Here is a 24,009-nt window from a genome sequence, read left to right on the forward strand (position 1 = left end):
TATTCCAAATACACAAAGTCAGACCCCTCACGACAACACTGACCTTCAGGACCGAGGCTCATCCATAGAGCACGCACGCCTGCACTGGGAAGCTTCGCCCTGCTCCGGCCTCGCCCACCTGAAAAGAGGAAACTTTTACCTCATGGATCTCGTCACCTCCCTCACGGGTGGGCGCAGCCCCTTTCAAGGACTAAATTTACTCCCCACCGTAGAAAACATTACAGTCCCCTTCCCCCAGCGCATCTGAGGGGAACCAACAATCCTCCCTCCCTCCGCCCCCCCCCCCGGCGACCTCTGAGGGGACCCCTGAGGTGCGTTTGGCCGCCCCGAACCTCCCGCCCGAAGCTCCCCGGCCCGGCTCGTACCGCGCACGGCGGGGCCCGACGAGCCCAACTCGGCCCCGGCCTGGGCCCCGCAGCCCTGAGGGGCTCCCCCGCCCTGCTCCGGCCCGGCCCGCCCTCGGCGCCGTTTCCAGCCGGCGGCGTTTGGCGGGAGCACGGCGGGAGCTGCGAGAAGGCGGCGGGAGCGGCGGCGGGATGTCGTGGGTATCGAGGGGCGAGCGGAGCCTTTCTGCTCCCCTTTCCGCTCCGCTTTCCTCCCTTTTCCCTCTGCTCCCCTTTCCTCCTCTCTTCCTCTTCTTCCCTCTCCCCTTTCCCTCCGCTCCCCTCCCCTCACGGCGGCGGGGCGGATCCCGAGGGCGGGAAGCCGTGAGGGGAGCGCGGCTCCCGCCGAGCGGCGGCTCCCGAGCCCCTTCCCTGAGGGGAAAAGTGCGCCGAGGGTCGTCCGGGAGAGGGGAGGAGCGGCCGGGGACAGGGCGGGATTTGTTTCCAGAGGAAAACAGGGACCGGGGAATGCTTTCGATGGCGGTTCCCCTGGCGGGGTTGGGTGGGTGATGTTGCTGTGGGTGATGTTGCTGTGGGTGATGTTGCTGTGGGTGATGTTGCTGTGGGTGATGGTGATGTTGCTGTGGGTGATGGTGATGTTGCTGTGGGTGATACTCTCTGTGTTCTCTATTTCCGAAGGGGGCCGGGGTGACTCCTTTCAGTGGGGCCCAGCGACAGGACAAGGAGCAATGATCTTAGACGAAAACACAGAGAGTTTCACCTCAACACGAGGAAGAACAACTTCGCACTGAGGGTGGCAGAGCATAGGAACAGCTGCCCAGGCAGGGCATTGGAATCTCCCTCTCTGGTGACATTCCAAACCCACCTGGACTCGTTCCTGTGTCACCTGCTCCAGTTCTGGAATATCACCAGTGAGGGAGACTCCACACCTTCTCTGGGCAATCCCAATGCTCGGTTGCTGCACAAGAAAGAGTTTCTTCCACATGTTCAGGTGGAATTTCCTGGGCATCAGTTTCTGCCCGTTGCCTCTTGTCCCATTGCTGGGCACCCCCGAACAGAGCCTGGTCCATCCTCTGACCCCTCCCTTGAAGGGATTGGCAAAAAGCAGGTTTTAATATGGATTTATGAAAGTGTGACTTTAACAGAGTTCAGCAGCAAGGTTCACTCTATTACTGCATAGATGAAACATACACAAGAAAATAGGATCAGAATCCCTTTAGGATGATTTACATGGAGACGGGATGCAGAAGGGTCAGGTGTGCAAAGGATTTGGATACAAAAGATGCAGGTGCAAAAGGTGTTACCAACTTCAACAGCAGGAAGGTGAGGCCATAAGATCCGTGATGCCTCCATATAGGCTTGGGATATTATCCCAGTTTATAACTCCTTATGGATTTCAAAGGTAAATGTTAGAGCTACCAGAGGTTCCAACCTCTGCCAGTCCTGACCATGGGATTTGTAGTAGTCATGGCAGGATACAAAGGAAATACAAAGGAAATTTAACAATACACAAATTTTGATTTTTTTTTTGTTTGTTTATTGAAGTTGGCTTCTCTCACACTGAGTTTCACCACCATTTAAGCTGAACACAGGAAATTATAGGATTTTTTTCTGCTTTTCCAATTGAAAAGACATTTTCCCTGGCACTTTTGAAGGTGGAGCAATATGTAAAGAGCAGAGAGGTGCTTTGTTTTTTTCTCCAGTAAAAGTAGAACCTGAAGAGGAAGCAAACTGAAGTGGCCTCAAAATGCACTACAATAACCTCTAGGGCATTTTTAATGAAATAATATGATCAAATCCCTGATTCTTTATGGTTTTTTTGTGCATTAACCTTGGACATGGCTGTTGCTGTTGCATTCATTCATAAATTATAAAGGAGAGGAAGTGAAGTTCTTTAACCTGTTAAATATTATGGGCAAAATAATCATTTCAGGTTGGACAGCTGGCTGGAAACACGTGCTGTCATGCTCTGCATGGTCAAGAAAATAAATTAAGTCTAGTCAGGCTACAATTCAAGGGTAGAAAACTCAGACTGAGTTGTTAAATACTGTCACCTCATGTACCTCATCTTTCCGTCCCCTTTTCTTGTTCACAGTCTGACATTTGGTTCTGCACTGGAGCCAAAGTGAGGCTTTTCCAGCCATATAAAAAAGATAACCCAAACTAGAACGGCTGCTCTTCGTGTTGTTCCCTAAAATACTTCAGGAATTTTGTTTGCATGTATTGGTTCCTCACCTTTTGGAAGATCAGAGGGAAGACAGTTTGGCCAACAGGGTTTTCGTGTTGGGTGTGGGGATGAATTTGGTTTCAGAGTCCAAGGCAGGGAGCACAAATTTTAAATGATTTTGATGTAACTTCTCACATTATGGCATTGAAAAGACAAACATTAAAAACACAGCCACAAGCAGACAAGGCTGCTGTGTAGGATGGATTGGGAAACACAAGGAAAGGCTGTCTAAAGCTAAAATTGTGTCTTCCAATGTAATATTCCAGCCCTTTCCAATGTTTAAGTGCTTAGAATGAGGCTCCATCTTTGCCCCCATAATCTGGGGAGTTTGCAGGGGTTTTGGAGGCCAGCAGAGAGAAATTTGGGCTTCTCCGTTCCTGTCCACAATATTTGAGAGACTCCAAAGAACATACCATTGATCAGTCCACAACTTTCCCCCTAAGAAATTTTTCTCAATGTTTGTAATTTAATGGGATTTTCATTTAGTTTCTCATTTCTCTTCATCCTACAGCTGTGCTGAGTCCAGAGCCTGCTTTTTACTTTGCCTTTCAGTCATAAAATCTTCCATCATCACATGCCTTGGTACAACATGCAAATGCACTGGCCCCCAGAGCATCCTCTCCATTAATAAATAGGATATTTCCCTGCTGCCATGGGCTGGAAGGTGGAATGGAGTCAGGATTCCTTCAATATGGGTTTCTCTTTAAAAAAGAAATACATTGTAAAGAATTCCATCAAACTGTTACAGCTTTCACTGCCCCTTGGCCAGAATTTCATAGGCTTTTTTAATTTTAATGTTACCTGTTCCTTTGGCATTTTTAAGACAGAACGTTCTCTTCCCCTTTTTGAAATGGAGATGGCTGTAAAACAGTTTTCATGTAAGACCCTTACCTGAGTTACATATCAAAGATGTGCTTCCATTCCTATTGTCTTTAATTTACAGCAGCATAAATTTAAAAAGGGTATGTTTGGAATGAGGTCATCTTAATTCCTTACAAGGCAAAACGTTCTTTTCCAAGATGAAAACTGAACCAAGTTCTTGAAATATGATGTATATTGCAAATCCTGTTTAATTCAATATAATATATACATTTCTTGGGGACTGTTCTTACACAGATTTTTTTGTTTCTTGTTGTTTTATATCGTGGTTTAGACCAAGATTTAGGAACGTGCTTAAACACTTTCAGTTGTCTGTGGGAAAAATAGTCTTAATTTATGTTGACCTTTCTTTCCTTGGAGCATTTAGCCTGCCTTCAATAAAATTTTGATGACTGCTCTTTAGCAGACAGCTGTACCATATAAAGTATTATAAATATTCAGCTTTCCCCTTCCAGTGTTGCCATTAACAGCTGGGCATCCAGTTCAGCAGAGCAGATTTTGCAGAGAGAGCTTGGCATGTTCCTGAATCAGGAGAAGGAAGAAGGGAAGCAAATAGTTTCTTATGGTTTGGGGACCTGTAAAGACATAGAGCATCTGTTCCCCTGTTAAGTCATAGTCTGGCAGCACTGAATCATGTTAAGAGCTAAAATGATGGGAAAAACTACTTTTTTCTCCTTGGCTGTACCTGTATTTTAAATGGCTTTATGCATTATTTCAACTAATGGCAAAATCCTTTCAACCCTTGCTCACAAGGTATGTAAAAGAAAAGGCTTTTGTGGGTTTTTTGGTGTTTATATCTTGGGGAAAAAGCAAATACTCAGTGTGATTTCGCTTCAATGTCTTGATTTTTATCTCTATTATAAAATGGAGAATCAGGTTTTCTTATGCAAACACTTTATCCTTCTAAACAAACAATGTTCTTGGTACACAGTATTTTAATCAGTTAATAGATTTGCTTTGGATGACATTTGTTTTCCTGTGTAAATGTGAAACACAACAAAGGAAACTGTCTTTAAAAATATCAATTATAGATGTTTCTAAAAGAAATCTTTGTGTCTAGATACCATAAAACTTGTCCCTATTTTTCTCTTGCAGAGTTAAGAGAGCATTAAAGTTGGACACTGTCAAAAAAGATAATGTGAGTATTTTTTGGTGTATGGAACCATCTGTTTATATGTATCTATCTATCTATCTGTTTATATTTATATGTGTGTGTTTCTATAGATGTATATATATATTTATATGTGTATGTATCTGTGTGCAAAAATTATGTGTGTATAAACGTGCTGTTTCATTAGAGCTGCATTTATATTGTTACAGATTGGCTGTTGTCTGGGAGAATCCTAAGGCACAAAATTACTGCTGACAAATATTATAGTATAAAATTGATAGTATTTCATTTGTCACAGAACTGCCTGGTGTTAAGTAATGTACCTCTGCATGAATCACTTGAAAAATATGCACATTGTTATTGCCATCACTATTTACCCAAGAGCTGAATGAGTTAATATCCTTGGTGAAATAATTTATTAAAAATTAGCTCCATTATCCTGGGGAGCAAATGCTCTGCCCTGTAATTGGACATGGAACAATATGGAATTATGGCAATGCTGGAATCTGCATATTACAAACTGCAAAATTGAAATGAAAACATCAAAGGCATTTTCATGTCAGAGCTGTAATTACCTCCCTCAGCTAATCTGGCAGAATGAAACAATAAAGTACAAACAGTGCCATAAATTTCACCCCAGTTATCACAATGAAAATAAAATTGTACTGGTGCTATTATTTTTTGTAAATGCAGCTCCAGCGTCCTCCCAGTCCCAGCATGGTGGGACATATGTGGGTTTATTGTCTCTCCTACCACGGTGGGTGTTGCTGTAGAGGATTTTGGGAGGATGGCAGGCTTTAAAGGAAGGAAAATTTGGGAAAAGTACAGGGGGAAATAACTGCTCAGCAAACGAGCCCCCAGGAAATCTCCAGCTCTGTGCCATTGTGAAGAGATTTGCTCCTGTGCAGCACATCTTTGGAGGCCTCACTGGTGTTTAGCAAGGCAGAAATTCACAATTTTAAAAAATTTTTCTAGATATTTTTTTATAAATTTAAACAAAGGTGGCAAAATACCGCAGTGGCACTAAAAAAAAAATCATTAGCAATTTAATTAGCAGCTTAGTGTACCATTACCCAACTTGTTCTGCTCACAGTGCAGCTGTGAGTGTCATTGTGCATCTGTTTCTTAGGCTGTGGTAACATTTTTGTAGGTGAGTGGTCCAGCTGAAATTCCCTGGAATTCTTTTTCTGCCTTAAAGCAGATGAGCTAAAAGGAGTTATTGGATGGTTACCTGCATTCAGGTTTTGGGTAGCAAAAAGCTTCACAAAAGCCCATCTGAGTGATCAAAACTTTCAGTGGGAGCTCAGTGATGTGGGTTTACCCTGATTTTTAGTTCATACGGTGCCTCTAATGACATGTCAGAGATTTAAAGTGTGCCATAATTAAATAACTTCTTAGAAGGTAGGAAGGAACATGAAGTAGTAAACACACATTATTTGATTGAAGTATCTGTTTCATCTTTGCTGTTTCTACAGTTCATTCCCTATTTTTCAGGAGTCTGTCATTCCACCTCCTGGTTAAAATACCTATGAACTAAAGATCAAAAATCAGTGTTTTTAGATTTTGGAATGTTTGCATGATGTCATTAAAAAATTGCATAACTGGGGGAGAAATTCTTACTGCCAAATAAATACTGTCCTTGTAAGTACAGCAGTAACTTCCTCCAGGTAGTTGCTCACATGTGGATATGCTTATCCATATCCAGAGGTGGCTGCTGTTCAAGCAGGAAAAATATCCTGAAACTGTGAGCAGATTGGAGATTTGCTGACATGTAAGTGCCTAAATTGGCATTGATATTTAAATTAATATTTCATTTAAAGATCATTTGAAACATTTCTTTAACCTGCTTGGATGTGGGAAAACAGTGGCAACAGACTGAGCCTTTCCATCAGGTGTTGTGTCAGTACTGATAGACAAGAGCATAGATGGCTGATGTGAAATTATTTAGAGTATTTGAGACTAAAACAAGACAGAGGTGAGTGGGCAGCAAACTGAACATTTCAAAATGTGGTGCAAGTCACATTACTAATGACCAATACCAGTGCTGCCATTAGACATATTGAAATCCTAAACCAGACACAAAATTTGGGGTTTAAGGAACTTACTTGGGATTTTTTAAATTAACATTTGTGTAGATAATCATTAGAAATAACTATCTTTTGATGCAATTAAAATCTAAAAATAGTTGCTTATAGTTCTTACGTGTCTTAAATTCTTAATGCTGTAGGAAAAATAATATCAGGTTTAGGCTGCTTTAGAAAACCCAAACCAACCAACCAGGTGATACCTAAATCTCTGGAAAACACAGACTTTTTCTTTGTGGAAAAAGGAGCTTTTATTTTTTTAGAGTAAAACTAATATTAATGAGGAGGGGGAGTGATAGAGCAACCCACCACAACATACAACATGGGCTTCCAATTTATGGGAGTACATAAAGTTAGGAATTCCTGAGGAGAACCTCTTACCAGATGGTAAATGTTCAGAGAGATTTTATCAATGTTAATCTCGATATTTTTGTATTTTGCTGCATTTCAGCCATCTGATGCAACACCTCAGAAGGTCAGAAACAAAAATCTGAATTCTTACTCCCCAACAACAGGAACACGCCAGATGAGTCCCTTTTCATCCCCTGTGAGCCACAAGGAACAAAATCCCAGAAACACCCCAGCAAAAGGTTAGTTGAACATTCCCTCTTTCTTAATACAATATTTTCCTGATTATTGGCTTGATCTAGTAACTTGTCTCTCGTGTGCTATGTTTGTTTCCTTTTTCACCTTAAAAATTTTTAATGTCTTTTGGAAAAGCTGATGTTGACTTTTAAAGCTTGAATCTTTTCATTCTAAATCTTGGGAGTGTTTATGAAACAACTTGTTTATGAGGCAAGTTTTGCTTTCTGTTGCTCAGTATTAAAAATGTTTGGCTTTGACTCAGTAAAAAACTTCCACACTGGCATTTTTGTCAATAATTCCACTAATTCCCCTGGTTTGGCATGTTAGCAAAGTCCTTTTTTATTTTTCATGGTAAGGCACTTCAAGGCAATTTTTAATGAACATAATACTGAATGTCATTAGCTTTCAGAAAATATATACTTATTTTTATAATTATATTATTTCCAGTTCCCTTTAGGATTTACACCCCCTTAGTTCCACGGTCACAGTTTCTGGTGCAAGCTCCGAGTGCTCAAGAAGTGGGTTTTCAGTGGCCTGACGTGCTTTGATGGCTCTGTAGGTTGTGGGGGTGATCTCTCTAAGTGTCAGGGAGCCACAGGGAAGAAGTGATTGTGTGTCTCAACCAGTCATGGAAACCTCATGTATTGAAAGGACAGTCTTGCTTCCACAAAACTGGAGATTTACCAGCTGATATGTGTTTTATCTTTGTGGCCTTTTAGGAACTGTGTTGGGATTTGCAATGCAAGGCCTGCATTATGTACTTCCAGGTCTGGGATGGAGGCAGTAATCCTCTGTCTTTGTCTTGTGAGCAATTCCTCCTCTCAAACTAAGTGGCTTCTTCTTGATTCCTGAAAAGATGGTTATTTGGCATGGAGGGCATATCCATGCTCCCACTTCCTTCACATCCCAAAATCTTCAAGAGACATGTAATCAGCCCTTTAGGTACTGACTCCTGACATCTTAAAAGACTCTAAACAGTTTCTCTTTGGGATTATTTTCCTCTTCAACAAAGTTGCATTAAAACTGTGTCTTAAATGTTTCCACAAATACTCCTGGTTATGTGTTGCATTTTTTTCTTGGAATCCAAACTCACTGGTTTCCAACTTTCTTCTTGCTGTGAAAAGTAACTGTTCCAGTGAGCAGCTTCCTGACTGTTTATTAGGGAACTTATGTCCTTGGCATCTAAATTTATCTACTCTGTTTTCCTACAGAGAGAAAGGTATTTTCAAATATTTCCCGGGTCAGATTTCTCTGTCAGTCTCTGCTTTTATCAGCAGAAAGGAAATTTTATGTTTGAAGGCTTTAACTTCTATATCAAGATTTAGTAGTACTTGGTGGTAAATATGAATCTCTTCACCCTGTACAAAGAAACCTTTCCACGAGAAGAGTTGCCAGTAGTTGTTCTCCTTACCTTTGCAAAAGCTTTTAAAATTGCATATAATGATAGCAGTTAAAATTAAAAATCTGTAGCTCTCTAGATATGTTCTCTTGACTATCCTTATTACCTGCTTTAATGAACTGTTAATTTTCATGAGGACACACAAATGTTTAAATTACTACAACTTTTCAAACTTTCCCAGCCTCTCTGCACTTGAATCAGATAATGCCTTATCTCTCAGGTGAAAGTAGGATGGGGGCAAAATGTCTTGAATTAAAATGTATATTAGGATGTCAGTGGGAAAGGTGAACGTGTATTTCCAGCCTGATATTAAGGATGGACATAGGGGAACATTCCTTTTGCCTATAAAAAGCCTGATCACATGAGCAGAGCTGACATTTAGATGGATAATTACGCAGTAATGTAGCACTAACCAGCTCTTTTTTTCCTGTGTTCATATAGGTACAAAATGGTGTTATACAATTATTAAATCACAGGTTTCAGGGTGTCCTTTTAAACCCACAATCTCTGTTCTCCTTCTGAAAAAACACTTTTATTTTAAGAGCTGTGGTGCTTTAATAGATTCTAGATATCACCTTCGAGGTGTTACACTTAATTCAATATTCTTTTTTTCTGTGACCAATATGTAAGAAAACAACAGAACAAAAATTACTACAAAATTAAGTTCAAGTTCTATTGACTACTTAGATTTAAAATTGAGTCTCTGAGGGTCTTAACCTTCAGCTGCTGTACTGGAACAGCTTAAACTTGTATAGCACTTTGTCGTTCTGAGATATTTCTAAGTGTTTTACAAAATAAAAATTAAAAGTTGATTCATCCTTGAGTGCTGATACTTGTGTGTAATAATTCAAATTTAATAAGAAATCGAAGTGTTTAATGCTTAGTGTGGCCTCCCTTTTTTAGTCTGATGTCAGGAAGATTTATTACAGAGAGATGTGAAAAGCACCTCCTTCCACAGGGTGGGATCTGGGATTGCCAGAATTATCCCAACTTCCAGTTATTAATACTCTAATCCCAAGGTTTCCAGGAATATAAATGTAAAGTGAGTTGATGAGAGCTCAAGTTACAAAAGTGTAAATTGTAGTGAATTTAGTGTGGTTCATTCCAGAGGATCTGTCCTGCTTTCCAAGTGAGTTTGGGGGTTTTTTCCCCTCTTCCTAAAAGATCATTCTAAAATCAAGATTCATAGTAACACCTACTTCACCTGCTTCAAATAGAAAATATCTTATTTTTATCTTTATTGTTTCTTTTCTTCCTTCTGAACTCCGAGGAGGTGGGAGAGAGCAGAGCAATTCCCACACTGGATTATCCAGGAGAGGGCAGCCTCCAACAGAGCAGGATGGGTGAGTGCATCAAACGTGTTCACTTTGTCATGGGGGCAGTGATTTTTATTTCATATTTCACACAGAATTCAATTAATAGCCATTATTTTTAGTGCTTCTGATTGCACAGGATTAGATATTCAAAGGCACCGAATGGTTATAGGTGTAAATTAATGCAAAATCTTTTACAATTCTCGTCTTTTCTGTCACAATCTAATTTTAAGGTATAAATTTCCTGACATTAATGAACTTGGGGCAATCCCCAGTTAGTAAAGCACTTAAATAAACGTTTCAGGTGAGGTGTCTGATGGGCTGTTTTCCTAGATAGGCATTATTGAACTAAATGTCGTGTTTGAAGTTGTAGCTCTTCCTTTTGAACTCTCAATTGGGCTTTTTCCTTGTCATGGATGTTTCCCCCACCATGAGCTTGAAATTCCTTCCTTGTAGGACGGTGTTTTCTGAGTGATGGAGTTTGACAGAATTGTTTGGGTGACATGTTACGTAGTGAAAAATAAAATATTAAAATTATACCAGTGGCAAACTAAACTGACTAAAGGGCTTTTTTGGTGGTTCAGCAATTCCCTTGGGCAACTCATTTCTTGCTGACAGAACCCTGAACTACAGAACAATTGGAGTAATCAGAGCCGTCATTAACATGTAAATGTTTGCCTTCAGTAATTCAGTATATTTTTAAAAGCTTTGCAGAAGACCAGCAGTTACTGACCTGCCACTAAAAACATTTATAAACCAACACCTACACTTGATATTTATGTGAACTTCCAGACACTTGAGGTGGAAAATATATAGTCCAATACACTGCTATTATTGCTTTCTTTTCCCATATGGAAAGGTAGTTTTCTGCATTTCCATACTGTAGCTCTGTTCCTAAATCTGAGGGTTTTATGAGGATAATTCTCCCTTCTCTGAGAGGAAATAGTAAATAGATTATTTGATTTGCATCTTTAAATGGTTCAAAGAGAAAATACCCTAAACTATCATGGCAGGAATTTTTTTAATGTGCAAATCCTGAAGAAAATCCTCTGATACTGCTGAACCTGAGTTCCTATCCTTAAAATTAGGATATAGGGATTTTTGGTGGTTGGGATATGAATCCCAACCAAAGGCAGGTTGGTTTTGGTGTTACAGGTCACTGAGCTGCATCCAACCTGATTCCATTGGGAAGAAACTCTGGGAAACATTGCAAACATGGAATTTCAGTGAGTGGTGATTAGAGTAATTGGAATTGTTTTACTTTTTCTGGACCCAGGTTCCTGAAACTGCAGTCCCAAGTGAGAAGTTCATTGGCCAGAATTCTGAAAATAAGAGCAAATCTCACGAGCCTCCAGGTCTGCTTTACACTGATTTATCTTTTATCTGCTTTTAATACAGGATTTGAAATCAAAATTAAAATTTTATATGCAGCATTCAAATTTTAGGGAAGCAAATAAAAGACTTGAAGCCAGGCAGGTTTGACTTAGAAATCCAGAAAATGCAAAAAACCTCAGAACTTAGAAAAATTTTTTAAACTAGAAGAATTGCTTTTCCAAGTCCACCATTTTTAATTTGTATCACTCCTCCTTTTGTTCACAGATAAAAACATAGGTAGTTCTCAACTGTTATTTATAACTTGAAATATGAATTATTACTACATAGATTTTTGTGTCCTTAAAAGTGAAATATCCCTTTTTGATGAAGTGATGGTACTATTTAATTTACCACTAATATGTCATCATTTAATAGTTTGTTTAATGCATGTTAAAATGCAAATCACTCTTCTGTTTTATTCCCATTTTGTTTCATTTTTAATAAATGTAGCAGAAGGTTCATTGCTCTATATCAATAGCTGGGAAATAATTCAGTGTACTCAGAGTGCTGTAGTGATTTATTTTATATGATCTGACAAGGTTTTATTTACTAAAAAAAAGGCTTACGTTAATTTAAAATATTAATTTATTTGTTAGAATTTATTTGAAATATTTTAATTGAAATGTTTATTTGTGAGCAATTTCCAAAAGTTCGTTCTTTCAGGTGTTTTTGATAAGTTGTAGACAACTAGTAGTTTGGGAATGGGATTTACCAGTGTCTTTAATTGTTGTTTTCCAGGCTTTGGAGGGCAGCAGAGAGCTGGAAAATATCCTCGGTGTCTCAGACTCCTCTCGTGCCCTGAGTGCTGAAGTGCAGAAAACCCAAACACTGCGTAAGGAGGGTTTCCAATCTGTTTATCCCCTTTCTAACCACTGAACAGGGATCACTCCAGATGGTTCCCGGTGTTATAATGGAGTGTCACAGCCCAGGATTCTGTTTGGGTCAAGAAAAATGCTTTATATCTCCTCGTGCATCCAACAGGGACATAAAAGACAGGCAGCCCCGTGTCCTGCCTTTCCAACTGAATGGGGAGGGAAAACTTGGAAAAGCAACACCTTTTCTCATGTAAATAGTTAGATACTTAGTGGGTACTTAGCTGGGAATTAGGATAAACGTTTGCACTTGGATTGCTTTGCTTGTCTTCTCTTCTTCCGAGGAAATTGGTTTGTTTGTTTGCCTGGCAGGAGGATTAGGCTGATTGTAGATTTCCAGGCTTTAAAAATCGCTATTCATGTGTCTTTAAATGATGGACATTCCAGATGCTTATTGTGTTGGGATAAGGGCGCTTCCCAGATGGCACATCTGTAATACTTTGCCAAAGGAACCCGAAAAGCTGAAGTTTTTTCACTTATATGTGTCCATTTTTAGGAAACTCTTTATCCTTCCTCCAAGTCAGAGGTTCTGAAGTTCATTCCTCCTGCTCTTCCCAACCAGAAGGGGAGGATGTGATGGGGAAATAGTCTAATGAAAAAAAACAACCCAGTGTGGATATTTACAGGAGAAGACCAGAGATATTGGCTTCCAGGGATAAGAAATCAGGGTCACCTTTTCCAGGTCATTTACATTGTTCTTGGAGACTTCTCATGCCAGCCTCCAGCTGAGCAGGGAATATGAGCAATACCTGGATACAGCCAGTCCCTGTGTCCACTCTCCAGACAAACATGCAAAGGTGATAAAATAGTTTCTTAACCTGCACCAGAAATGCCAACAGACATCATTCTATAACCTGCCTCGTTGCTCTGTTTTCTGCCAAGTGTAAAAACACTGGAACCAGCTATAGGGAAGCAAAACCTGGAACTGCTCTGTTTGCAGTTGGAAGCAGGTGGACAGTAAAGCCAACAGGTGCTAGTGAATTCTTCTTCCCAGAGCATTGGAATTTATGCACACAATTCCAGCAGCTGCTCTTGTTTAAATTACCATTTCTTTCCTGAGGTTTAAATTACCATTTCTTTCCTGAATACACCTCAGAAAAGAAATACACATCCTTTTGCATGTGTATACACTGCACTGTTCCCTCTGTAATGGCAGAGCCTTTCTTATACAGAAGGAAAATCCCTGGAAACAGTCGGTGTTCCCTTCCCTGCTCTGGATAGGACAGTCCAACAGCCCAGAGGAGAGCTCAGAACTGCTGCTGACATTCTCTGTCTGTCCACTCTTTCTGTCAGCTCCTTGGGAAGGAATCCTCTTTTCCCCATCTCTCAATTAGGAACAAAGCACAGGAAACAATGGCAACAAAATGTGGTATGAGGCTGAAAGCACCACTTGTCAAAATTATCTGAATTTTGAAAACTTTTTGTTAATTTTTTAAAGCACAATTACATAGGTAAGGGCTTTTTTCCTTGAAGTGCATTGAAAGTGAAGAAGGCAGCAGAGGGATCATTTCCTTTGAAATCTCTGATTTGGGATTTATTTCTTCACTAGTGAGTCAAGCAGAAGAGCTGCAGCTGTTGAAAGCAAACCATAGAAAACTCCCTGCCCCAGGTGAGAAACTCCGTGTAACTCCCGTGTAACTCGTGTTTTGATTCCTTTTGGTTGATTCCTTCTTAGTTCTTTCCACTTGCAATAAGTTGGGTAACGTGGAGTTATAAAAAATTATGAGAATCAAATGTGTTTCCTCTGAAAACTTCCCACTACACAAATTTAGTATTTTCTGCTCTTTTCATTGTATTGGGTGTTTCTCCATGAAGTGGGTGGCATTTAATACCAGGTGGCCACTTTGGAGCCTTGGCAGGAAGGAGGGGACACACACAGGATTGGGGTTTTCTTTCACACACGGTAAAATCAACAACTTCCCCACTGATATTCTGATATTTCTGTTCTCTTCACACATTCTGTCTGAAAATACAGCAAAACCAGAATTTAAAGCAGTGATGGCATCTCTGCTGCTTCTTTTGTTTGGATCTGCTCAGGCCTAAATTCCCTCTGCTGTGGGGAATTCTCTTAAAGGAAAGAAAACTGCTTAAACTTAGGTTTCTTGGGCTCCAGTAGATTATCTCCAAATGTAAAGGAGTGACAACCCTTTGGAAGGAATTTGGCTCATTTGTGCAGTCTGCTCTTTCTGATTTACAGCTCCCTGTGTCCTCCTGTTCCAATGATCCTGGTGATGGGAATGCCATGGGCCAGTGCAGATTTAAACACTCGCTGCCTCCTTTGTGCCCTGCTCTTTAATACACATTTTTAGTTCCATCTTTGCTCTAAAAACCAGCCTCTAACACCAAACACATACCCAGTCTTGTTAGAGGAGAAATACTTTATGAAAGTGGGGTGGAAAATAGAATTCTGAGTTTAAGTTGACCAATTTTGATGTAGTTTCACTGTCAGTTTTGTTTTAACAAAGAATAAATTCAATTTTGCAATCTTGAAAATGCAGTTGTAGGAGAGGCAGAGAAGTGTGTGATCAAAGGAAAGCATTTGGAAATGTTTTCCTTTGCCTTTTAGTTTTGGATGTGGCTTTTTCAGAATTATTTTTAATTAGTTATGGCAAGGCTGAGAACTTATGACTGCTCAGTGGGTTGGTACCCAGGGAATGTCACATTATCATCACATGGTGAGGCATGAAATTTATTTACTTTACATAAACAACCTCCTCTTAAAACAACTCCATCCAGAACATTCCTGGCTCAATGGGCAGCCTTGTGTGGAGCTCAGTTTATCATTTTGGGTGACCAGCAGGAAAAAAGGGCAGCATTGTCTGGCCATGAGTGGAATTTACAGTAAACAAAATGTTTTGGAATAGAAAGTAAGCAAATGGTAAAACAACTGCCAAGAGATGAAATGGAGTCGGTGTGTCCCAGTCCCAACCATGCCCTGTGTATGCTGGGAATGGCTGTGTAGGTTGGGCTGTGCATATTTTAAAGGAAAGTTTAATAAATTGGGAGATTCCAAGAGTGAAGATAAGATTCCAAACAGGAAAGCTCTTTGGTTGGTTGTTACAAACTACACTAATACTTTGCTTCCCCAAACCAGTGACATAAATCATATCCGTGACTCCATCTGCTGTCCATGTGGGAAACAAGGGAGTGTTAGAGCAGATCAGATCTTGCAGTGTTGGGGAAAACTGTTTTCAGGCCACAATGAAATCCAAAATACTTTCTTTCCATGGTGTTGTTCATCCTGCCCAGCTCAGGGGGAAATACAGTCACCCCCCGAGTTTAGTTCTAAACATTCCCAACTTCTATCCTGGTTTTAGTACAAGGGACTGACTTTTGCACTCTTGGATCAGTAGTGGTGGCTTTCAAGGAGACTGGGTCAGGATCAACTGGACGGGTTTTCATTTAATGCCACTTGGAGTCACTACTGAAAGCAAAGCTGGAGAGATCAGGGATGAAGTAAAGCTGAGTTCCCGTTCACCAATCCAGTTTTTTGAAGACTGGATAGATGGGAAAACATAAATTCCATGGCAGAACTGCAACATACAGAAGCCTCCTTAATAAGCAGAGTTCCTTCTCCAGCCAGATAAAAAGGTAAAAATACAATGTTCCACTATTTATCCCAATTCATGTCAGTTTGAGTTTGGACTTTGGGTATCCTAGGACTAAACCCCTTGAGTCTGCTCTGCTGGTGGGTTGAAGGCAGTGAGGGTAAGTCACATTTACAATTTATTTTTTACATCATTCTCACATAAAGTAAAACAAATTTGTTGCTCTTCAGACATGCTTGGGGTCTGTCCCACCTATCCTTCCTCCTCCTCCTGCTCCTTTGGGATCTCCTGGGGAAAAGGGGAATACATCAGACTGCTGAGGTGAATTTTTCTGACTGTGAAACCTAAACTTAAAAAACATGGTTATTTTTCTCAGCCCAACTTTGGACTCACTTGCAGGGAAGAAATGTCATTATCCCTTTGCTGGGAAAAGTAAGTCTTGGGAACTTAAGTGAACTGAGTAGGTTCACAACTAAATTGATTCAGAAACTTGAGCTGCTTTCTAGTGTTCACATTGTGATTCAGATGCACAACAGCTCTAAAAGGAACAAAAATGATGCTGAAGGACTTGTTTTCAAACAGATTATTAGATGGAGACTTAGAGTTGTGTTTGCAAACATTGTTACTCAATGCTTAGGCCAGGTTTGGTGTTTTGCCTCTCATCCCAAATGTCTGCCCTGAGTTCACATCCCTGATGGTGCCATCTGTTCTCCTAACTTGTAATCCAATCCATGAGTTGTCCTCTTGGCCTGGTCAGAAAGGTTCTGAAACTAAAATAGGAATTGAATTAAAAAGTAATATTTTCTGAAAAAGCACACTCTAAAGCTTGATGTTCAACTGAGTTCAGCGAGCCCAGCCCCAGCCAGGCTGTGTAGGCAGAGATTAGGGAGAGGCTCAGCACACGTTCCAACTGGGAGATGATTCCTTGGAGCTGAAACCCTGTGAGTGTTGTGTCCTGTGTCTCTGGGACTCAGCTCCAAGAAATCAGAGCTTTGTGGTGCTGGAGGGATGTGGCCTCGTTCAGCTGCTCTTCCCTGGGGAAGGATATCTGAGTTGTGCTCCTGAGGCTTTTCCACCATCAACACAGAGCAAAGTTCTCTCTGTTCCTCACAAGTGTGGGATTGCCCCCAGAGGAGTGGGCTGCTTTGGATCCTGGGGATGAGAAACTGTTGTTGCTCAGGCTGAATTTGGCTGCACTCGTGCCTTGGTCTGTGCAGGTGGGTCTGGTTTAGTCTGGGACCAAGCAAGTCCCTCCCAGTCTAGAAAGGTAACAAAACCCACTCACCCAGTATCCAAAATCTGCAGTGGCAGCGCTTTTCCTAAGACAAGGAGGAGTCTTGTCCTGACAGAGGAGCTGGGGTGAGGTTTCCACTGCTCCTTCCCAGCAGGATTGGGAGCTGTTGGGTGCCCCCACCCCATAACAGTCCATATTTGAGAGTTCAGCCCGAGGTTTGAGGAGTCTCTCTGGGTGTGAGGAGGAGCTGGAAGGAAGGAGCAGGTTCCAGAGCTGCAGTGATGGAACATCCTGTACTATGCAGATAAAATATTAAGCCATTACCTGCTGTGGCAGATCCAGAAATGCACGTGAGACATATGAGTGTGGGTACATCCAGAACTGTCGCCCTGCATTTCAGATTTGGGTGGCAGCCCCATTTATTCAGAGATTTCCACTCATATTTACTCTCTATTTTCCTATTTACCTTCTTAGAGACACAACAGCTATTAATTTTTAATTCTAGTGGATCTAGTTGAGAGTATTAAGCTTAATGAAAAATTCAGAAGAATTGTAGTTCTTCCAACAGCTACATGTAGCAACTCCTACACGACAATAAATACTGCTTTGTCCCATGAATATAATTATTTTAAATAAAAAAGAAAAGAAACATTAGTTTGGACTCACTTAGTAGCAATTATATGTTTAAGAGGTGTAAATAACTTGCCATCCAGACATTACAAATATCCAGGTGCTCTGTATGTGCTGATGACAACAAAATTGAAAAGAAAGACTGTAATAATTCTGACTGGTTTTCTCTGCAGAAGATATTGATTATTTGTGTGTGGTGAGAGATTTGGAAAATTCAATTAAAGGAGTTGTGCAAAGGTTTCATAAATTTCCCGGGTACAGCGTGTACACAGACATTGCTGCCTATTAAATCAATGCAGCACTTCACAATATATTTTCTTTGAAACATAAAAATAAATAACATTTAAACAGTTCTGCTTACTACAGAAACAAATTTTATTTTCTGTGAAGCATTTAGTCATGTGCTATCACTGACTCATACACATTTGCCAGCTGTAACAAATTTTATAGACGTTTTCTCCAGAGACAGAGCTCATATACTATGAATTTTTAAATGAGCAAATGGTGAAGAAGGGATGTCAGCAATATAAAAATTGATCAGTTAAAAGATAAAAGCATAAGTAAAGAGATTTGTATGGTAGTCTTAATAGGTTTTATTAAATAAAAATACTATAAAAAGACAGTAATGAATAGACTGAAGGTTTTAACTGTGGTTGAGGTGGAGAAAAATTATTCTGGCACATTTAGTAGAAGATTGGTTTTATATCACTCGACAGGTGAACATTTTTTTTCTCTCTGCTTTTTAGATCTGTAAATGTTTTAGAGCAGTCAAACTTGGGGAAGAGTGGCAGGGGAACTAGGAGGGGGAAGGAAACTTGGGAAGATCCAGCCCTTTTAATGCTCTTGTGGGCCAGGAGGTGCCGTGTCCAAGGGCAGTGAGGGCTCTCCCAACCCTCCAGGAGCAGGGATGGGGTGATTCCAGCTCCTGCCTTACCCTGGGAACCCTAAAATTGGAGCTGAGGAGAGGAACAAGCTGGGCCTGCACCAGCCACCTCTTCTGCTGCAGCCCAGGTGCCTTCTGGCCCCTTCCACACGTCCCTTTTCCAGCTGCTCTGCTCACATCCATCCTCATCCAGGAGTTTTGTGAGTGTTCTCTTTGGTTTTATGTAGTTTGACTTATTCAGAAGCTCTGCATAGAAAGATATCGAGAGAGAGAGGGGTTGGGAGGGGTTGTCTGTGTTGTTGGGGTTTTTAAGAACAGCTCACTCTGAGGTGAGGCAGAGTTACATGGGATTTTGGGAAGGAATTCTTCCCTGTGAGGGTGGAGGCCCTGGCACAGGTTGCCCAGAGAAGCTGTGGCTGCCCCATCCCTGTAAGTGTCCAAGGCCAGGTTGGACAGGGCTTGGAGCAACCTGGGATAACAGATGTCCCTGCCCATGGCAGGGGGTGGAACTGGATGGCCTTTGAGGTCCCTTCCAACCCAACCCATTCTGGGATTCTGTGTTTGAAAAAAAAGCTGAGTTCATGATGTTTTATGTGAATCTGGGCAGCTTGTATTTTTTAGGACAGCTCAGTGTGGTGGCTGTGGCGTGTTTGGGTTCTCCACGTGCTGCACAGTCCAAATGCTGCAATCCATGATTGAAGGGAAATCAGTTCCATAAAGACTGAGTTAGGAATTGCATTTAGTACAAGTAAACCAGCTCATAATTCAGTCTGTTATTTTTTTCTGTTCCTTGTCATACAAGACTGGACAGTTTCCTGCTGGAAGCAATTGTGGTGTGGTTTTGCTGATAATTTGTGTGAACAAGTGGTGGTTATCAGGAATAATGCTGGAAGTGGGACCTGAGGCCAAGTTGGATTGGATGCCTTTTTATGGAGTGTGAGACCTGGCTTAGAACAGAGCCTGGGCTTGGTCTGGGTCAGCTGCTGGTGACGTTGCCAGCACCTCAAATCTGATCCATGGGCAGGTCTTGGTGTTACATCATGTCCTGGAACTGTGTGGGGAGAACTGAGGAGAACCTTCCCCAGCACCCCGTGGCTGGGGGGGTTTGGTGCCCCTCCCCAGCTGGGTTTCTGTGCACTGTAAGCTGCTCTGAACACCTGTCTGTTCTTCTTGGTGTGTTTATTACAGTTCTGAATTCTCTCCTCACCCTCGGTGGTGGTGGAATCAAAGCTCCTCGTGACACTCGGGATCCTGGGGGCAGAGCTGCTCATCTGCTGCAGGACCATTTGGCAGCCTTGGCACTCAGATGCACCTGCTTCCAGACCCTTTCCACGCATGTTCTCATTCCCTGAGTTCCTTTCTGCCCTTGCACTCTTCTCCTCTCCTTCTCCCAGCCACCTGCTCTGCCCTCATCCTGCCCTGCCCTCCTCGGCTGGGGGGCTCAGGTGCGGGGGCCTCCAGGGATGGTTGTTCCTCTCATGGAGTCCTTGGTTGGGTTCTGCTGAATATGGTCCTGATACATTTTTATTTATTCTTTTATTATTAATAGCAAAAAAGAAGCACCAGCTTCTAACACTTGTAGCACGTTCTGTTCTGCTTTGGTAATGTAACACTTGCACATCCACTCACAAGGGCAAGCTCTGAAATTACTGCTGAGACCCCATAACTGACTCCAAGGAAAAGGGCTCCTGGGTTTTAACCACTGCAGCAACTTACTTAACTTGTACTGGGGAGGGATTGTCACACATTCTGCCATAACACCCCTGTTTATCACACATCATGTTTATATTTGTTTCCCCTCCTCAGGGTACATCCAGACTGTTGGGAGCACCGAGTTCCTGAACTCACTCCTGGAACAAAGCAAGGAGCCCCTGGGCCTGCTCCCTGCCCTCCCCAGCACCCAGGCACTGGCCCAGAGACCAGGAATGTGACCAGGATACAGGTACTTGTTGTAAAGCATTTCCAGAGGGCTCTGGGATGTCCTGCAGGCACAGCTCAAGAGCCCAAGGGGATCAGTTTGTTCCTCCTTTGGCTCCTTGTCCTTGTGAGGGAAAAGCCCAGGTAGTGACAGACCTTGTCTGTCATCGTGTGTTACCTGAACAGGAGAAAACTGGTTTCATTAAGTCTAAAGATGAGAATACCCACAGATGATCTCAATTCCTGAACAGTGTGAGAACATTTCTCTTTGGGAAGCTGAAGTCTAATTCCCATAACTGAGGAGCATGGAAGCGCTGTATGGCCATAGGGCAGGGTTGAGCTCACACACCTGCACTTGGCTCCTCAATGAAGGAGGAGCAAAGTAACTGAGTAGCAAAAAGCCTTCTAAACCCTGCTTGACCACAATCTACCATTGCACTACTGCTTCCTGGCTGCTTATGCCAGACTTTTCTACTCCTTCCGAGCCAGTTCCCACTCCCAAGTCAGAGTCCTCGAGGGATGGCATCCCCAGCCCAGGAGAGCAGAGCCAGCATCCTCCTTTTTTCCAGTCAGCATAATTCCTGAGTCCTGCAGATGCAGAGTGGCCTTTCCATGGTACAGTAACACATTAAGTCTTACACTGGGTTATCAGCTTGTAGTAAAGTTGTGCTGGCAACTCCAAGGTTTCAGTTCACAGCTGGCTCAAAGTACTCAGGTCTACTGTGAGTTTATGTCCATGGACAGCAGAGTGTAGTCAGTGAGTATTTGCATAAGGCTTTGCACCTCATGCCCAAAAAATGACAATTTCCTGGTACTTTTTATCCCTTCCATGAGTGACCAGCTGTAAGGCCGTTTCTTATTGCTTAAAAAACCACAATTGTGGTGGCTAAATGATCTTTTAGCAATTATTCCTCAACTTTTTCTACAGAATGTCCTTAAACCATCCTAAAATGTTCCTGCAGTCCAGGGCAGACCAGCTGCTGCTCTGCATTGCATGGGGCTGTGTGTGTGTGTTTCTCACACAGTGAGGTTTGTCCTGGACATCAGACAGCCCTGAGCCTCCAAACACATCCCCTGAGTGATGATGCTGTTGTCTAATTGCTATTTATTTGAGCCATTCCTCATCTCCCCACAGGCATTATGTGAAAAATGCATTCCACATCACCCCAAACTTCTACATCTGCTGGACTGGACTTAAAAGGAGCGAAGAACTGAGTGTAAACCAATCTCCCCCCAGTCCCGGTGCGGGAGCGTCGCTGCCCAGGCAGGTGCAGTCACATAACATTCCTGGGGTCCATTTAAACTGAACAATGTGCACAACCACATCATCCCAATGGAAATAACCCACCATGCTGGGAGCTGGGGCTGCTGCTGCCGCCTGGGAAATCAACTGTAGGTTCTGCAGGTTCTTTTCTAACACGGGGTGGGCTCTAAAGCCAGAGGAAGCTTTGCAGTGCAAGGAATTATTCCATGTTTCAGCTGTTGAGAAACACTTTTCCTGTTGGTGCTGCCACACTTGGGAATGTTTGTCATCCACAACCAGGTTTCCTCTAAACTCAACCCAAGCCAAGGCCTCAGCTTCAAACTCAGCATTAACATACATGCTCTGGGAACATTTGCTTTTTAGGTCAACATTTTAGTTTAGTTTTGGTATTTAATGATGTAAGAGCAGAGTTGTTTTATATAAACCAGCTGCTTCTCTTTTTTCCACCCCTCCAGCCTAGGGAATCCCCAATATCCCAAATCCTTTCATTAGATTGGAAGAGTACAGTACAATGATCTATAACTTTCTTAAGTTCAACATAAACACCCACTTGAATGTCCTTTTTACTCCTGCAAAGTCCAGCTCCTCAAATAAACTGATTTTTATGACTAAAACTCTGAGCACTAAAATGATGAACATGTTCCACACGCTCAAGCTTTGGGAGTTTTTAGTTAATAAAAATGTTTTTGCACCTCACTACCTGTGCAGTCCAACTGGGAAAAACATTAGTAACTGGTGGAAGGGAATTGAGACAGTTTTTCTCCCTTCCACACCAGTCTCTGTCAGGCTCTCAGAGCTGTGGGTTGTTGTTCTGGGTGTAAGGGGCACCAGCCCGTTGCTCTGTAGCAGGAGGGGAGGACACTGAACCAGCGAGAGTTTATGTAACCTGACTGTAACCTCTGGAGCTGGAAATTAAATAATTATTGATCTGAGAAGAGCCTGGAACTGACTGTGCTGGTCTAAATCAAGCTGTTATGGGCAGTCTTGGGAGAACATAAAACTTGTACAGGAAATACCAGTGAAGGTGGTGATGGGCAATGAGTTACAGCATAACTTACACCATGGCAATTACTAAATCTGGTATTTAGTCATTTTTTAGGGAAATAAAGCTGTACATGAAGACTGTGCTGCACATGCCCCGCTCACATGCCTCAGCTATTTAGGCAGTTACTGTGGCTCTGACCTCCTGCTGTACCAGCTCTTGCCTCTGAAACAGCTGGGGCTGTTAAGAACCATTTCCAGTTCCACACAAGGTGGATCGGGTGACTCTCACTTTATCACCCCCCGAGGCCACCTCAAGGACAAAGAAAAGGGATACACTCAAAACTAATGTTTGGCTATGGGGGGAAGGACAGGCCTGGGCTCCTGCTGGACACACAGACCAGGCTCATTAAACCCTGAACTGCTTCTGCTTCCCTCCACCTTCATTTTCCTTGTCACCTTAGAGACCTCCAAGGCTGACAAACTTCAGGCAGCCTTTCCCCAGCCCTGCTGGGGGGGAGCCTGGTGGGTTTGGGATTTCACAGCCTCTGGAGACAAAGATTCCTATTTTTGTGTCCTGATACGCATCAATGCCACCCAGCCTACACTTCCAAAAAGAAAGGCTGTGCTGTGAGTTGCAGTCACCCCCACAGAAAATTCTGAATACTTGTGAAAATATTGAAGTTTGTTGGTTTGTAAGAATTTGCTGAACTGTGCTCACCTCCCATATCCTCAGAGTTACTACTCCAGAGCACCGTTTCCACTCTGTTGGAGCTGCCAGGAGCACAGTGTTGGCTCTGGGTACTTTTTCCACAACAAATAAGGCTGGAAAAACTGCATAAATACACTCAGCTCGGAGCCACTCCATTGACAGGGCTCATAACTGACACAGTTGGAAGTTCCCAGAACAGCTGATTCACACACTGACACTAATGGCAGTGACAGGCTGGAATGTGACAGCACAGCCAGGGCAGGGGGAAGCTTCTCAACAAGGATGGGGGGGCTTATTTTTAATATATACACATACATAGATACAGAAGAAAAACATAGACTGATTTCTAATTAAACCATACAACCCTAAATTGCTTTATGATTTATTTTCTTCCTCCATGCTTTGTTATGTTTATAATTACTCAATCAATATGCATTCTCTGAATTATTGGCAGTGGAGGCTGTGCTGCACCCAGGGAGAAATTGCAGAGTTGAGTTCAGTTTACGTCTGCAAATTGCTGTGCAAGGAGGGGGGTTGTTGTGGGTTTGGGGGTTTTTTCCCCCTCATACCTGGTTTCCAACTGCACTGCAGCACCTCAGCTTTTACTGCAGGAGAAACAAGAGGGTTTGGCTTTTCAGTCCTGTTGAAGAGA

At 42.2% G+C, this 24,009-nt stretch overlaps 2 protein-coding genes across 11 annotated transcripts in view; one reads left to right on the forward strand and one right to left on the reverse strand.

The window, feature by feature from the left end:
- EFCAB7 (EF-hand calcium binding domain 7) overlaps nt 1-459 on the reverse strand; it is a 20,069-nt gene extending 19,610 nt beyond the window's left edge. For all 4 annotated transcript variants that reach the window (XM_064664982.1, XM_064664981.1, XM_064664980.1 and 1 more), the window contains exons 1-2: nt 366-459; nt 44-118 (exon numbers count right to left, since the gene is read on the reverse strand). The gene's annotated coding sequence lies outside the window, so the exon portion shown is untranslated. The remainder of the gene's footprint in view (nt 1-43; nt 119-365) is intronic.
- Nucleotides 444-23,727, forward strand: ITGB3BP (integrin subunit beta 3 binding protein). Of its 7 annotated transcripts, none has more exons than XM_064664991.1 (9): nt 444-541; nt 4,546-4,588; nt 7,097-7,235; nt 9,900-9,972; nt 11,219-11,297; nt 12,055-12,148; nt 13,738-13,797; nt 20,290-20,425; nt 21,536-23,727. In XM_064664991.1, exons 1-8 carry the CDS (start codon nt 537-539, stop codon nt 20,412-20,414), a joined length of 618 nt encoding a protein of 205 aa, XP_064521061.1. In that variant the 5' UTR covers nt 444-536; the 3' UTR covers nt 20,415-20,425; nt 21,536-23,727. The 7 variants fall into 7 exon arrangements, with proteins under 7 accessions (XP_064521061.1, XP_064521062.1, XP_064521059.1 ...); XM_064664992.1 differs by having other exon boundaries at nt 9,903-9,972; XM_064664989.1 differs by lacking the exon at nt 444-541 and adding an exon at nt 1,017-1,667.
- Nucleotides 23,728-24,009: the final 282 nt, after the last annotated feature.

This window comes from Pseudopipra pipra, chromosome 9, assembly GCF_036250125.1.
Source record: "Pseudopipra pipra isolate bDixPip1 chromosome 9, bDixPip1.hap1, whole genome shotgun sequence".
Classification (NCBI taxonomy): Eukaryota; Metazoa; Chordata; class Aves; order Passeriformes; family Pipridae; genus Pseudopipra; species Pseudopipra pipra.

Bases quoted from the DNA above. Each gene is read 5' to 3' on its own strand.
- ITGB3BP (XM_064664987.1), top strand. From the start codon at position 1,688: ATGCCTCCATATAGGCTTGGGATATTATCCCAGTTTATAACTCCTTAT. The intron at 4,589-7,096 runs GTGAGTATTTTT...GCTGCATTTCAG, and splicing joins ACACTGTCAAAAAAGATAAT to CCATCTGATGCAACACCTCA. The intron at 12,149-13,737 runs GTAAGGAGGGTT...TTTCTTCACTAG, and splicing joins GCAGAAAACCCAAACACTGC to TGAGTCAAGCAGAAGAGCTG.